The sequence below is a fragment of the Crocodylus porosus genome, unplaced genomic scaffold, assembly GCF_001723895.1.
Source record: "Crocodylus porosus isolate Cpor-Errol unplaced genomic scaffold, CroPor_comp1, whole genome shotgun sequence".
NCBI classification, from domain to species: Eukaryota; Metazoa; Chordata; order Crocodylia; family Crocodylidae; genus Crocodylus; species Crocodylus porosus.
In genome coordinates, this window is record NW_017728943.1 from 129,254,542 (window position 1) to 129,268,146 (window position 13,605).

The window sequence follows — 13,605 nt, forward strand, 5'->3', positions numbered from 1 at the left end:
GCTAAGGCTGAGGAAAGGGCCAATATGCCCAATGTCTACTAGCTTAAGGGATCTTTAATTTCAGTACCTAATTTGCATTAATTAGGTGTCACAGGACAGCCAGATGTCTGCACAGAGAACTCCCATCATAGGGCACTCTCTGGGGTACATGGCCAGTTGAGACAGCAAAGCAGGCTCCAGTCCCACTCTGATATGTGTGGCATATCAAGGAAGGAAGAAGGCCTCCCAGAGAGGAAAGGGGTCAGAGAACATTTCCACAACTGCTGGAGCCAGGTCAGTGATAAATCAAGGAGCCTTATCAGCAGGCAGGGGGAGCAAACTCTTACCTGGACTTTGTTCACTACACAGTGAAGGCAGCTGCTACTACTACTGCTGCTGCTGTAGCAGCATCAGCTTGTGCTCTAGCACAAGCACAGGCTCCCTGGGGGCATAGGCTCCCTGGGGGCTTGCCCCTGGTTCCCACTTTGCTTTCCCTCTCACCTCCCTGATATGCAACTGGGTGCAGGGCTGCTGCACCATGAACTGGGTCCTGCGGCAAAACGGAGGGAGGGGAAAAGGGCAAGTGTGTCACCCCATTCACCCTACTCGTTCCCTGCTCCTGATATGCTGCTGGGTGCAGAGCTGCACTTGCCTGTTCCTCTGGCCAGGCGATGCATGGCTGCCCATGCCATGACAAAGTCCTGGACGGAGCAGAGACAGGGATGATTTTGGCACCCCCTCAGTATTCGACCCCATTTGCACTCTCACCTTGTTACACTACTGGTCAGAGTACAGGTACAGGAGAGAACTGAGTCCTCATCACTGGAAGTCTAAGGCCCTTATACTGTTCCAGGATTAGGTTTACACAGGTATTTAGGCATCTGAAGACACAGGTACCCAATACAACTTAAAGATCAATGGGAATTAAATCTTGATTTGGGCACATTCTTTTCTGACAGTTATATTGGCAAATGTCCTCATGTAGATGCAACCATGAGAGAGAGAGAGAGAGAGAGAAGGAAGAGTTTTTACTGGTATCTCTCTTACCAGTAAGAACAGAATAAACTATACCGGTAAAAAAGCTTTAGCCTGTATAACTGAATTTGTAGTAGGGTTCTGCATGTATAAAAGTGTCATAAAATATCACCCGGATAACTTGTGCGACTACAGTCATGTCACTTAGAAGTGTAGACCCGGGCCTTTGGAAGTGATAATATGGCATAACCACTAGCTGAAACAAAAGCTGACATTTATTGAGAGATTTTAAATAGAAAAAAAAATAATTTGCATATTGTGAGCTGAATTCACAGAAGAATAGAAAATGTGATTTGAGGGAAGACTTATGGTTTGTGGATGCCTCTAGAGAACAGAACATGAAATATGCACCAGCATTCATTGTTTTTGAAGGCCTGTATAGTGCCTCAAAGATTGAAGTATTAGAGAGAACTACTAAACCCTGTTTTTATTGTGTATATATGGTTCTATCTAGAGCACACCGATATATCACCAATATATTGGGCTTAATGCACCTTTGATTTTCACCAGTTTCTGACCTGTACAATAGAAAGTCTGACAAAGGGGAAGCTTCAGCGATGGAAAGTAGCTGTAACTCCTCCTCTGCATGTGGAATTAAAGCTACTAGGGCTTAGACTACCCTGAAAAATGGGTAACATGAGTAGGAAGATTGCCAGTGCTGCTGGCCATTGATGGTGCGTAAGTACATCTTCACGGGAATCTCACATGAAGCATTAGCAGCAGCTACCTAGTCTGAGTATAGGATTTTCACACTACTAAAGTGGCAAAACTAGAAGCTATGCAGGCCATCCCAAATGATAACAATTATGTATTGTGCATGTGCCATACATACCAACCATTTTAAGGATGTCAGCTATGTCTACACCATAAACTTAATGTTGCGCTGCTCCAGATGGCATACCTCTGCAGCTGACAACATTGTTGTCATGCATGTGTAGTATATATGGCAGGTTGACACAGAATTTCAATGCTTTGCATCGGGACTATATTTTTGCATCCCTTTGCAGGTAGCTCTGGTTAGTTACCTAGGGGCTGGAGTGGCATGGGTGCAAGTTCAAGGCCACAGTAGTGCTTATGGTAAAGGCCTGTTAGATTCCAATGAATCTATGAATGCCACTAAATACCTTGTCACAAGGACATGAAAAAGGAAGGAAAGGTTAGTTACCCAGGTAAGCCTGCTTGTTTTCTTAGTTATCATGCTTCCTTTCCCTCCAAGATCAAGAAATGGTAAGATCTGGCCTACAGACCCATCAGATCCAACTTGTGGAGCCAGTGGGTTTTGCCTGTGCTCACACTAGGGAGGACCAGCAAGAAAATATGCTAGGGCACAACAGCTGGAAGCTGTGCCTGTATCACTGCTGTTTCCCTTAGCCAAACCATTCCCTAGCTGTGGTGCCCAGAGTTGTGCCTCAAGGAGAGGCAGCAAAGACATAGTTTATGGCTGCCCAACCCAAACATGGCTTTCCAAACAGCTGGAAGCTGCACCTGCACTGCAGCCTGGGAGCTGGAGGCTGGGGAATGTAGCTTCAGCTATCTGGCCTCACTGAGTGGGCAGGGAAACCCTCTTGCTACAGACATGCCTCCAAAGCCACTTGGTCCAGATTGGACCAGAGCTGGGTTGTCCTAGTTCACAACTGTAAACAGTTGCTGGCTGCTGCCACAAATAAGAACAAAATGATAAGGGATCAATTTATTCTTCAGATTTAGAAAGAAGCTACCTGTATAAACCCAGTCATTGTCACTGTTTTTTCCTCTTTGTGCCTCAACTAAAAGCTAGTGTTTCCAAGCTATTTTGAGTAATATCTTTTCAATAGCCACTAATTTCACTTGCAGCTGTCCAGAAGTTCTTTCAGTACAGACTGATATTTCCATGTGTAAATGAAATGGGAATAAAGAAACAAATGTTTTTAACCCATTTATTAACTATTCTTTTGAGCAACAGGGAATAAAAACAAAAGAATGCCATCAATGAGTTTTCGAGCATTTTCATACAAACCTTGTCATTGCTCTATTCTGTACTGAACTCTGTATATGTTCCCTGCAACTATATTACAGAACTTGCTCTATATAGTTTTATATTAATTTGTAAATGCAACAGCCCCTACCAAACAACAGGGATGAATGTTCTGATGTGTCTGTTCCTTCCTGGATAAATGTCAGGCCACTGGCTCATTACTTGTTATTGTGCAACTTGTCTGAAAATGCTCACTTACAAACAAATCTTCTCTTGGCAGGTGCATTTTTTTTCCTGCAGCCAAAGCTCTTTTACAAATTAATCCAGACTGAAATTTAATGAGAAAAAAGGAAGACTGATTCAGGGCAACAGGGCAATGTAATAAATCTAGAGATGTAATAAATCCCTTTCATGGAAGCCTCAGGAGTGAGGCACACACTGCGAATCCACATTATATGCTCCACACAACTCTAATGGGATTTTGGTATAGTTTCATCAGAGAGGAATTTGGCTCTATCTGGTGTCATAAAGTAAATGAAGCAGGGATCTTTTAGTACTGTGAGAGCAAAGCAATATGAAACAACACATACCAAGTAGTAAAAACATATAATACCATAAAAGCCTTATGTCAGTGCCACTGTGTACACACACAATAATTGAACCATCCCTGAGAACCAGTTCACAACTGTGTGAAGTGCTGTGGCTCATACCAGTGGGTGGGAATGAGCACTTAGCCCATCAGGTTTCACAAATGGGTGAATGGAGAATGCTTGTACCCATGCTTTAGAAGTCCTAGCACTTGGATAACTTGTAGTTGGTTTATTGTCACTTTTCTAATTTCTCTTGTTTCTTAAACATAAGCTAAAAAAACTTCAATAGCCTACAAATAACTGAAGTCTATAATGCACTTGCCTGACTTCGGAGGGGAAAGGTAGTCCTTGGATCTATGTTTTTGGTTCCCGGAACTTGGAGGGGGTTGGGTGAGAGGGGCATGTTGATAGGCTGGGTTGGGTAGGGAGTGAGGACAGAGCTGGCTGTTAGAAAGATAGCATTTACCGCAGAAACAGCGCAAGGGAAGTCTTAGATAAAAAATGGCGTCAACAAAAGTTTAAAAAAAAATAAAGGGTGCAGTAGAGTTTGGGCTTCACACCAGAGTGGCAAGTTGCAGTGGAGTGGGAGAGGCACAGGGCAATGCAATATGGGATGCCTGGAGGACTGACCAGATCACAGAACGCTTGGTGTCAACCCCTAATACTGAATCGGTGTAAACTGATTCAAAATAGTATTTGATTTTGCAGGAACACTTTTGAAGCATTCCAGGTGGATTTAGACTGGTTTAACAGGCTTGTATATCTGTCTTCTTGAAGTTTAAGCAACATTACTATTCTAGGTGTCATGTGTGTCCATGCCCCCCAAAATTTCCACCAGTAGAAAATGCAGCTTCTAGTGCAGCTATCATCCCTGTACAACTGCTAATCATACCTAAATATGTATAACAGTAACAAGAGTAATATTTTTTTCCATTGAGAAAAAGAGTGCAACAGCTATTCAGATTACTTCAAACTCAGTTAATTTAGGGAAGGCATGCTCTACTTAGTGGTAATAGGTTAAGTAAAACAAGCACCATTAGGAATGGAAGTCACTCACCTCAGCAATCTTCAGTACTGAACTTCCATTCAGCTCAAAGGTAGAGGTGTATGTTATACAGAGCAAAACCTTCAATAAAAAGGGGAAAGGGAAGATAAGGCACAAGAGGTTTAATTTCAATCACTTCTTTGTTCTGTGCTGTTTATATTACCTGTTGTGTCCCATCCAAGCCCCACATCTTTTTTTCCAAATCCTCTTCTCCACAACCACTACCATTTTCCAGAGTAGATGAACTCTTAACTGGTCATGTCAATGTTGCCTCTTAGCTGAGTCTTGGACTGATGCTTAACTTCCAGGCTAAGACATGTGTGGAACAAAGATGAGTGGGTGGGGTTTCTTTCACAGTGGGTGCATCTACATGTGGAATTATTGCAGAGCAATAAACTCTGGAGCAGTTTGAACTGCAGTAAACTTCTCCCAGGTACAGCATCTGCACGTGCACCTGATACAGCAGCAATTTGAGCCAGGGTGGAGCAGGTCCGGCTGACAGGGGACACGGGGGTCAAGCGTGGCTTCCGGGTGGCAGCCGGGCTGGCTGAAGCATGCGTTTGGCTAGGCAGCAGGCAGGAGTCTGGCCTACCACTAGCTGGGCTAAGTAGGTGCAATTTATGCCCACAGTCAGTGTCTACGCATGCCTTTAATGGCAGTAAATTGCCCCAGTGTGCAGATTAGTTTACTGTGACCTAATACTATCACATGTGTGGAGGGCAATGATTTACTATGCAGCTAATTAGTCTACTCCACAGTAAAGCACATGTGTAGACATGGCCAGTGAATATCTTTGGCTCAGCTGGGAATCAATAGATGGCCTAAGCATCACTTATTACTGGTATGGAGACAGAGCAAGGGCAGCAAAGCTGCCAAATGGTTCCCAGAAGTTCCCAGGAGACTTATCATTGTTGATACAAAGATGACAGAGGTAAAGCAAGCACAATAGGTTAAGTTATGCTGCTCTTTGTCAGTGAAGAAGGAGGGTCCAGTGGTTGGCATTCTAGCCTAGGACTTGAGATCTAGGTGTAGACCCCGTTCTATCATATAGGAACCTCTAAGCACCAATACAAATAGGAAGAAAATATTCTTAGACAATCATCTGAATGTTGATCATGTCTCTATAAGTTTCTATAGTCTCTTGCAGCCCTTCTTTTATCTATTTTCCTCTTTCACAGGGAAGTGCTGCAGCATGATAAATTAGAGCTACTAATTAGAAATCTTTTTTTTTTTAATTTAGTGGATTTTTATTTGATCTTATTCCATTATGGACTGTGTTTTTACTCTGGGAAAGGTTTTCTGTGCTTAGAAAGTGGAATATATAAAATATGACTGCCACAACAGATGTGATTAAAGGTTGCAAAGAGCAGTCATTTAGGAGACTACTGCCCAGAGAGCTCCCTGCTGAATCCAGGCTGTTCTCACCTTGTAACATGGTTTGTTTCACCATATATAGGTATTATATGAAGTCAGGTGCATTGACCTGAGCTAGCTGGCTGAACCAATTTTCAGGGAAGAGTCACATTCCTCTAGCTGGTGACATCATCCCATGGGCAGTTCAGCACTCTGATGTCCCTCCCCACCTTTAAGGAAAAAAAATAAGGAGACTCTGCCTTATGACTGCACTAAGAATTTCAGTCCCCTCTATAGTGTTGTGCATTTACTGAGGCCAAGGAACACTTGAGCATCATAATACATGTCAGAGAGGCTCTTCTGTGCAGCTGACCTGCTCCAGATAGCAAAACCATCCATTACTGATAAGTGCTTAATAACATGGAAGGAAATTAACAAAGTGGAAAGACCCTGTAGCATGAAGGATCTTTTGATCAATGCCACCAGTTCTTAGCAGGACAGATGAAAAACCCATCTGCAGACAAGTGTGCCATTTTTCCCATGGGATATAAATATCTATAGTCTCTTAAGCACTTGCCAGACTGAAAAAATCTGCACTGTATTCAGAAACATCATGGATTTTTAAAAAAATTAGTGGAAGATCAGTTAAAAAACAAAAACAAAACACCATAACACAGATGGAGAGTTTTATTTTGTGGTATTGTATCCAGGTCTATGAACAAATCCCCCTACTCCCCCAGTCTTATAAAATCCTCTGCAAATTCAGTGGGCATAGAGAAACTGAACCTTATTTTAGAGAAGACTGTACTGGAATAAAAGTAGGCTAACAGAAATGACTGAATTTCAGTTATTCCTCACTCTTATCTTGGACATTTTGTTCTTTCTATGTAGGACCCAAATAAGGCAGATGATAGCTTCTATAGCTTCCACATACTATGCAAACCACATGCAAGGCCATGTAACCTCCTTCCTACATCTGCCTGTCTCCTGGCAGCAGGAGGAAGATTTGGGGTTTGGCACCCAGGCAAAAGCCTGTGGGCTTCAAGTTGGACAGCCCTGGTGCAGATCTATGCTAGGGCGTTTGGAAGAAGGGCACAGGAAGGAAGCACCTATGAAGCACAGGAGTTCTGGATTCTATGCCCAAACTCTATACCACTTACATGATACTCTTAACAGTGCTGCCAAGAAGCAGGCCCTACCTACCTGCTCTTACCCTGCATGTGCCAAACCTGGAAAGGAGGTAGTGAAGCCACCCTCTGAACAACTTGGGTGCTGATGTTGAGCACTCTCTCTGGCATTCTTGAAACAGGTGACAACTGGCCCCCAAAGGTAGCTTCATTGTCCAATTGCTTCCTACCCCCCAGAACTGGCCCCTCAAATTGTATGAGCAACTCTTGTTTCCTTCATAAGACTTCTCTGCTCTATTATGGAAGCTCATCTCAGTATTATTTTGCAAATGTTTAATGCTTAATTTCAAAAGCATTCTATGGCACACAAGGGAATACCATATTTTCTACCATATAACCTGCTCCTGAAAATAACATATACTTTGATTTGAAAAAAGCATGAAGAAAAAAAAGGAGGTACCACATGTAATTATCTGAAGAGCAGAAACTAGGAAGGCAAGGTTGTTCCTGAACTTCCTGCCAGTCCCACATTCTGGCTCCCAGGCTGCATGCCAGCTCTAAGGCCACAGGCTAGGTTAGATGTGCAGTGCCAGATTTGGGACCATGCACCATGTGGCACCAGGTGTGGCTGAGGACCAACTCTGCGAGCTGGTCCAACTGGCTGCAAACGGCCATATCATCTTGCTGGAGGGGTGGGGAATGATCCCCATAGATCTGGAAGTCTGGCAGCAGGTAAATTTCATGGCACTCAATATTGCCACTGCTCCCCCCACACCAAATTCCTGCACCCACAGGGATTTGTTCTTCTCGCATATAAATGCACATCCCAGTTTTCACCAGCTGCTTTGGGGGAGAAAGATACAGGTTATAGGGGAGAAAATACAAGTACATACATCCCAGTTAAAAGCACTCTTTGGAGTCTACTACTCAGAATTATGATTCCTATTTGCTTTCCCTCATTTAATTTTTTCTGTCTTCCATTCATAAATAGCTGCAACCTAATAGAGCAGGAAAGAAGCCTTGCTTTTCTGTCATGTTATCAAAGCCCCTCCAGTTAAGTGTGCAATTAAATCATTAACTGAGAGGCAGACCAAGCACTAGCCCGAGTCAAACTGTAATCACCTGGCTGCTGATGTTCAGGTGATAATGGTTACCTTCTTTTCAAACAATAGGGAATTCAACATCGACTCTTGCAGTTTGTATGAGCCAAGTTAATAGGAAAGAAAGCAAGCTGGTTTACCTCACAGACACTGGGTCCTACTGCCATTTAGGTCTTCTCTTCACAAAAATTTTAACATGTCAGCTATATTATTAAAGTTAAGGTGGTACAACCTTGCTAGCGTGGATGCTCTAAAAGATTTCGTATGCCAACATGTTCTGGTTCTATATGCATCCAGTTCCCAGGCTGCACCCATTTTTGGGCACTACACTTCAAGAAAGACATGAACAAAATTAGGAGTCCAGAAGAGAGCAACAAAAATTACTTAACGTCTAGAAAGCATAGCTTATGAGGAAGGGTTAAAGAACTGGCATTATTTAGTCTGCAAAAGAGTGGGGATTTAACAGCAGCATTCACATAAGGGTGGTTATATGTTAGACTAGGCAACTGCCTGTCAGGAATGATGGGGGTGGGGGGAGGTGGAGTGTGCAGGGACAGAGCCCCATGCCCCCCTCATCCAGGCCCACTCCCCCTTTACCTCCTGCTGCTTGCGGTCCGGGCCTGCTCTCCCCCTCCCCACCGCAGCAGTAGGGGGAGGGGAGGAGTGTGCCTGGGGCCCGATGTGGGGGAAGGACTGGGCCTGAGGGTGGGGAGAAGCTGGGCCACCATGGTGCGGGGAGCAGCGGGCCCAGACTGACTTGGTGGCAGCAGGGGAATGGGAGGAGCGGGCTGAAACTGACGGGGGTGGTCTGGGAGAGGAGTGGGCCCAGGCCCGTGCCTGAGGGGGGAGGAGGTGTCAGGGCGCTGCTCCCCTCCTGCACAGCCATGTTGAGCCGGCTTCTCCCCCGGCTCAGGCTCGTTCCTCCTCCTGGCCTCCGTCGGGCCCGGGCCCAGGCACACTCCTCCCCTCCACCCACTGTTGCCACCACCACGGTATGCCCACTATTCCCCCAACCCGTGTCGGGCCTGCTCCTCCCCAACCACCGCTGCCGCCTCAGTCCTGGAGGCAGCAATGATGGAATTGGGGAGGGATGGGCTGAGGCCAGAGCCTGTGGGCTGGCCCCCTCGCAACGTCTCGACTCCTCTACCCCCCTGTGCCACCATCTGCAAGGAGTAGGTGTGTTGGCCTTGCCTCCCCCTCACCATCCCGTGTCCCCACCATCATGGCAGTGCTCCACTGCCACCAGCTCCTGTTCAAATGCCTGTCTGCACTCTGACTGGCTGTTTGTCAGCCAATTGCAGCGTGCATAAAGTGTGACAGACAGACAGACAGAGGCTTTTATAATATTAGAATGGTGATAGACTGCTCCCTTTTGGCTGCAGCAAACAGAACAAGGAGTAAAGGTCTTAAATTGCAGCAAGGGAAATTTAGGTTGGATATTCAAAATAGCTCTCTCACTATGAATGTGGTTAAACATTGGGAAAAGATTACCAAGAGAAGTTACGGAAGTTTATGAGAGCAGGTAGTGGACAAATACTGGACATCAAAGTTTTAGACAAGAATGATCCTGCCTCAAGCAGGGGGTTGGACTTCTCCTGAGGTCCCTTCTAGTCCTACTTCTCTATGATTCTATGAGTGCTTCAATACCATTCTATCTACATCCATATTAGTGACCATGCCAGGATAATTACTTGGTTTAAAAATGAAAAAAATCATATTCTAATTAACCAAAATAGTTAGCAGAGATATAACAGGGAAGCTGGATGCCTGAGTCAGCAGTGATGTACAAGGGCAGTGGTGACTTCTGCCTACCAGTGCAGCTACATGGCTGTGGTAGCAGCTGTAATTTCCCTACTCCCCACCAAGCTGAGGCCCAAAACTGCTGCTGCAGTCACTCCACCTTAGTTATGCTATTTATCGTTATATCAGTACAAAAAACCTTGCATAGATCACGGCTAGGAGAGGAAAAATACTTTTTAACTTAGACTAAAGCACAGGAAAGTTACTCAGGAGATCCGAACTTTTACTAGCCCTGTCAGAGGCTTCCTTTGTGACCCCAGCAAAGTCCTAGGTAATTTGCATACCTCAAATTCCCTTTTTTATGCCCGGAGGACTAAAAATGAGGTTTAATCTCAAAAAGCACTCCCACAATTACTGAAGGAAAAGTGCTCTAGAAATACAAATTATGGATATCTTAACTTTATTAAAACACTTTAAGATGGAGATTTCCTTCTAACATACTATTATGGTCCCAGCTACAGACTGAGTCGTTTAAAAACATGCCTAAGTAATACAGGCAGATGTTGTGATGAAAAGAAATATGGTGTATTTCAATGGAGGATTACACTTGACCTAGTCAACAAGTGGCTGTGAAAACATAAAACAAGCTTTCAAACAATTTCTGATAACTTGAGTAGGGATAAAAGTATTGGAAAGGTAGTAAGTGTGCTATGGAAAGGGGCATTACATTATATACGAAAGCTTGACAAAAAAGCAGTCTGATAAAGGAGAAAAGTAGTTACCGTGGTGACAACTTCAAAGTCAAAAACCTTCTAGAGTGTTTTAATTGGCCCTATTATCTTGCAAATGCTGAGATGAAATGTGCTTTCTGTAAGTGTGTGACCATAATGAAAAAAATCTTCATTTTAATTACTGGTGGAGCTTCACGCATCATGGAAGAAATATGATCTTGGCTCCCTGGAGACCCAAATTACAAATGGTATTATAAGACAGTATCAAGCTGCATGCACAACTAAGTTTTCACAATGGGTACAGGAGGAGGAAAATTGCTTTTTTACAATACATTGAAAAGTCAGTTCTCACCGAACAACTTTATGATATTAAAATAAGTCATTCTAACAAGAGCTGGAATCTCCACTGTGCAGCACATTGAGACAATTTAGGTTTCTCACTGCCCTTGAAGGAGAAAGATTCCTCAGTACAGATCCCATTTTCAACAGCATTACAGCAGCACTCAGACACCCCAGCCAAAAGCAAGGTCCCCTGGATAGGAAGTGCAAACATTCTCCCTGCTCTGGAGAATGTGTAGTCTAAAAATAACTTGAGTAGAAGAAAGGAAGTACTATCACTGTTTTACACATGAAGAAAAGGAAGGAAAAGAGGGTAGGACTTTCAAAAGCATTTATGAGCTATATTTACAAGGGAGGACCCAAGGGTCAAGATGTCCCTTGAAGTACCCAAATCCCATACTGAAGCACCACTGTCATTCATGAAACTCTTGAATCATCTCACTGCTCAAAGTACCCATTAGTAAAATCCCCAGCTCCCTATATTTCAGCTGTTTGGCATGTGAACGACCATCTAGGTCAGGGCTGGGCAAAATGGACATCTGGCTGGCAGCTGGACTCCATTTCCCAGGAGCCCCTGCCCACATTGCTGGGGCTGGTGTAGACCCATGCAGACCCCAGCTGCACTTGTGTGATGATAGCTCAAGACTGGAGTTGCCATGGAGACCATCCCCAGCCACTCTGGAAGGGAGTGCGACAGCGCAGGGGTTTGCTCCAGAGCCAATGGGATCCTGTGGCACAGGTAACTTCGTCAGGGACCAGGGCAGAGCCGTGATCTGTAGCCTGCACTCTCCAGGCAGGGGTGTGCAGGCAGCAGAACATGGCTCTGCCCTGGCTGCTTGCAGCAGTCCTGAGCTGGAGCAGAGCCATGATCTGCTGTCTGTGTGCCCCTGCCTGGAGTGTGCAGGCTGCAGATTGCAGGTCTGCCCTGGCCCCAGACCAAGCTGCCTCCCCTGCAAGATCCCAGTAGCTCTGGAACAGCCCCCTGTCCTGCTGCATGACCTGCCAGCATGGCTGGGGCCAGCTTCCATGGTAACCTCAGTCTTAAACCTCACCCATGTAGGTGCAGCTAGGGTCTCCATGGAAACCAGCCCCACCTATGAGGGCAGGGGCTGCTAGAAAATGGAGTCCAGTGCTGGCCTACAGGCTGGACTTTGCCTGCCCCAATCCACATTTTAATAGCACCAAGCTGCTCATTCCCTAACTCATGCCTAAGCCCAGTGAGATCCATAATTCAGTCATTTTTCTTCCTGACCTTCATGATTATACTTTTTGAGGGTGCTCAGATCACAACTAACTGCACATGAAACACAATCAAAAAACTCAGTGGTCAGGTCATTCACTTGGAATAGGAACACCACATGAATTCCCTCTACCTGAGAAAATTAAACCTACATTACTCACTTCCCACAATGAACACACCCAAACCATTAGACTGTCGGAAATTTTGGGTTAAGGCTCTCTGTTAAAGCTGTTACAATAAAAAAAAAAAAAAAAAAAAAAAAAAACCTTTAAATTTTCACTGGGAATAAGCAAGAATGAGAGCAAACAATTAAAACTGTTTGATCCAGCCCACCGATTACTACCCCATGGTCCTAATCCATGTGGGAACTAATGATGCAGCCAGGAGAAGCCCTGATCACCTGATGGCGGACTACCACGCTCTGGGGGGCATGCTGAAGAACGTAGGTGCACAGGTTTTCTCTTCTCTCCTACCAGTGAGCAGACATGGAAGACAGCATGAGACGTGCATAGCAGAGACCAACTGGTAGCCTCGGGAATGGTGCCCTGAGGCGGGCTCTGGCCTTCTCAACAACGACCCACACATCACAACAAGAGACATGCTCGGATGAGATGGGCTCCACCTTTCCCCTAAAAGGTAAGCATGTGTTTTCTTCTAGGTTGGCAGATCTCCTCCGGTGGACTTTAAACTAGGCTCACTGGGGGAAGGGGAAGACGAGGGCGGAGGAAGCCTTGGACTGCCAAACCAAACAACACCCACAAGTACAGCCCAACGTAGACCGATGAGCGAAACATATACACAGGTAAGCAACAGGGCCCAAGGCAATGCTGAGAGTAGGGGGCCAGTGCACGCATCCTCAGGAGGTCTCAAATACCTCTACACAAACACTTGTAGTATGGGAAACAAGCAAGAGGAACTTATCCTCCTGCTAGCTGACACCGACCCAGACATAGTGGGGGTCAATGAAATGTAGCGGGACCCAACGCACAACTGGGCAGTGAATATCAAGGGCTATAGGCTGTACAGCAGGGATAGGACAGGGAGGAAAGGTGGGGGCATGCCACTCTACATTAAGGAAGAATACACATCCTCATCAATTAGCAGAATCAGAGGAGGGGTACTCTCAAGTGCTCTGGGTTAGAATACAAGGGAGTCGAGGGGAAAGAGACTTAACAGTGGGGGTCTACTACAGACCACACAACCAAGGGGAAGAGCTAGACCAGGAATTCTTAAGACAGCTCACGGAGGTAGTTAGGTCAAAGGACATGGTCATCATGGGTGACCTGAACTTTCCAGACATCTGCTGGGAAGAGCAGTCAGCCAGGTCTGACTGCTCACGTAGGTTCCTAGCCAGAATGCAGGACCTCCATCT

General features: G+C 45.2%; 1 protein-coding gene across 5 annotated transcripts in view; it reads right to left on the reverse strand.

The window, feature by feature from the left end:
* Window positions 1–13,605, reverse strand: part of ARFGEF3 (ARFGEF family member 3) — a 153,692-nt gene that overhangs the window by 79,373 nt on the left and 60,714 nt on the right. For all 5 annotated transcript variants that reach the window (XM_019550181.1, XM_019550178.1, XM_019550180.1 and 2 more), the window contains one exon: window positions 4,616–4,684. In XM_019550181.1, the coding sequence (XP_019405726.1) occupies window positions 4,616–4,684 (69 nt within the window). The remainder of the gene's footprint in view (window positions 1–4,615; window positions 4,685–13,605) is intronic.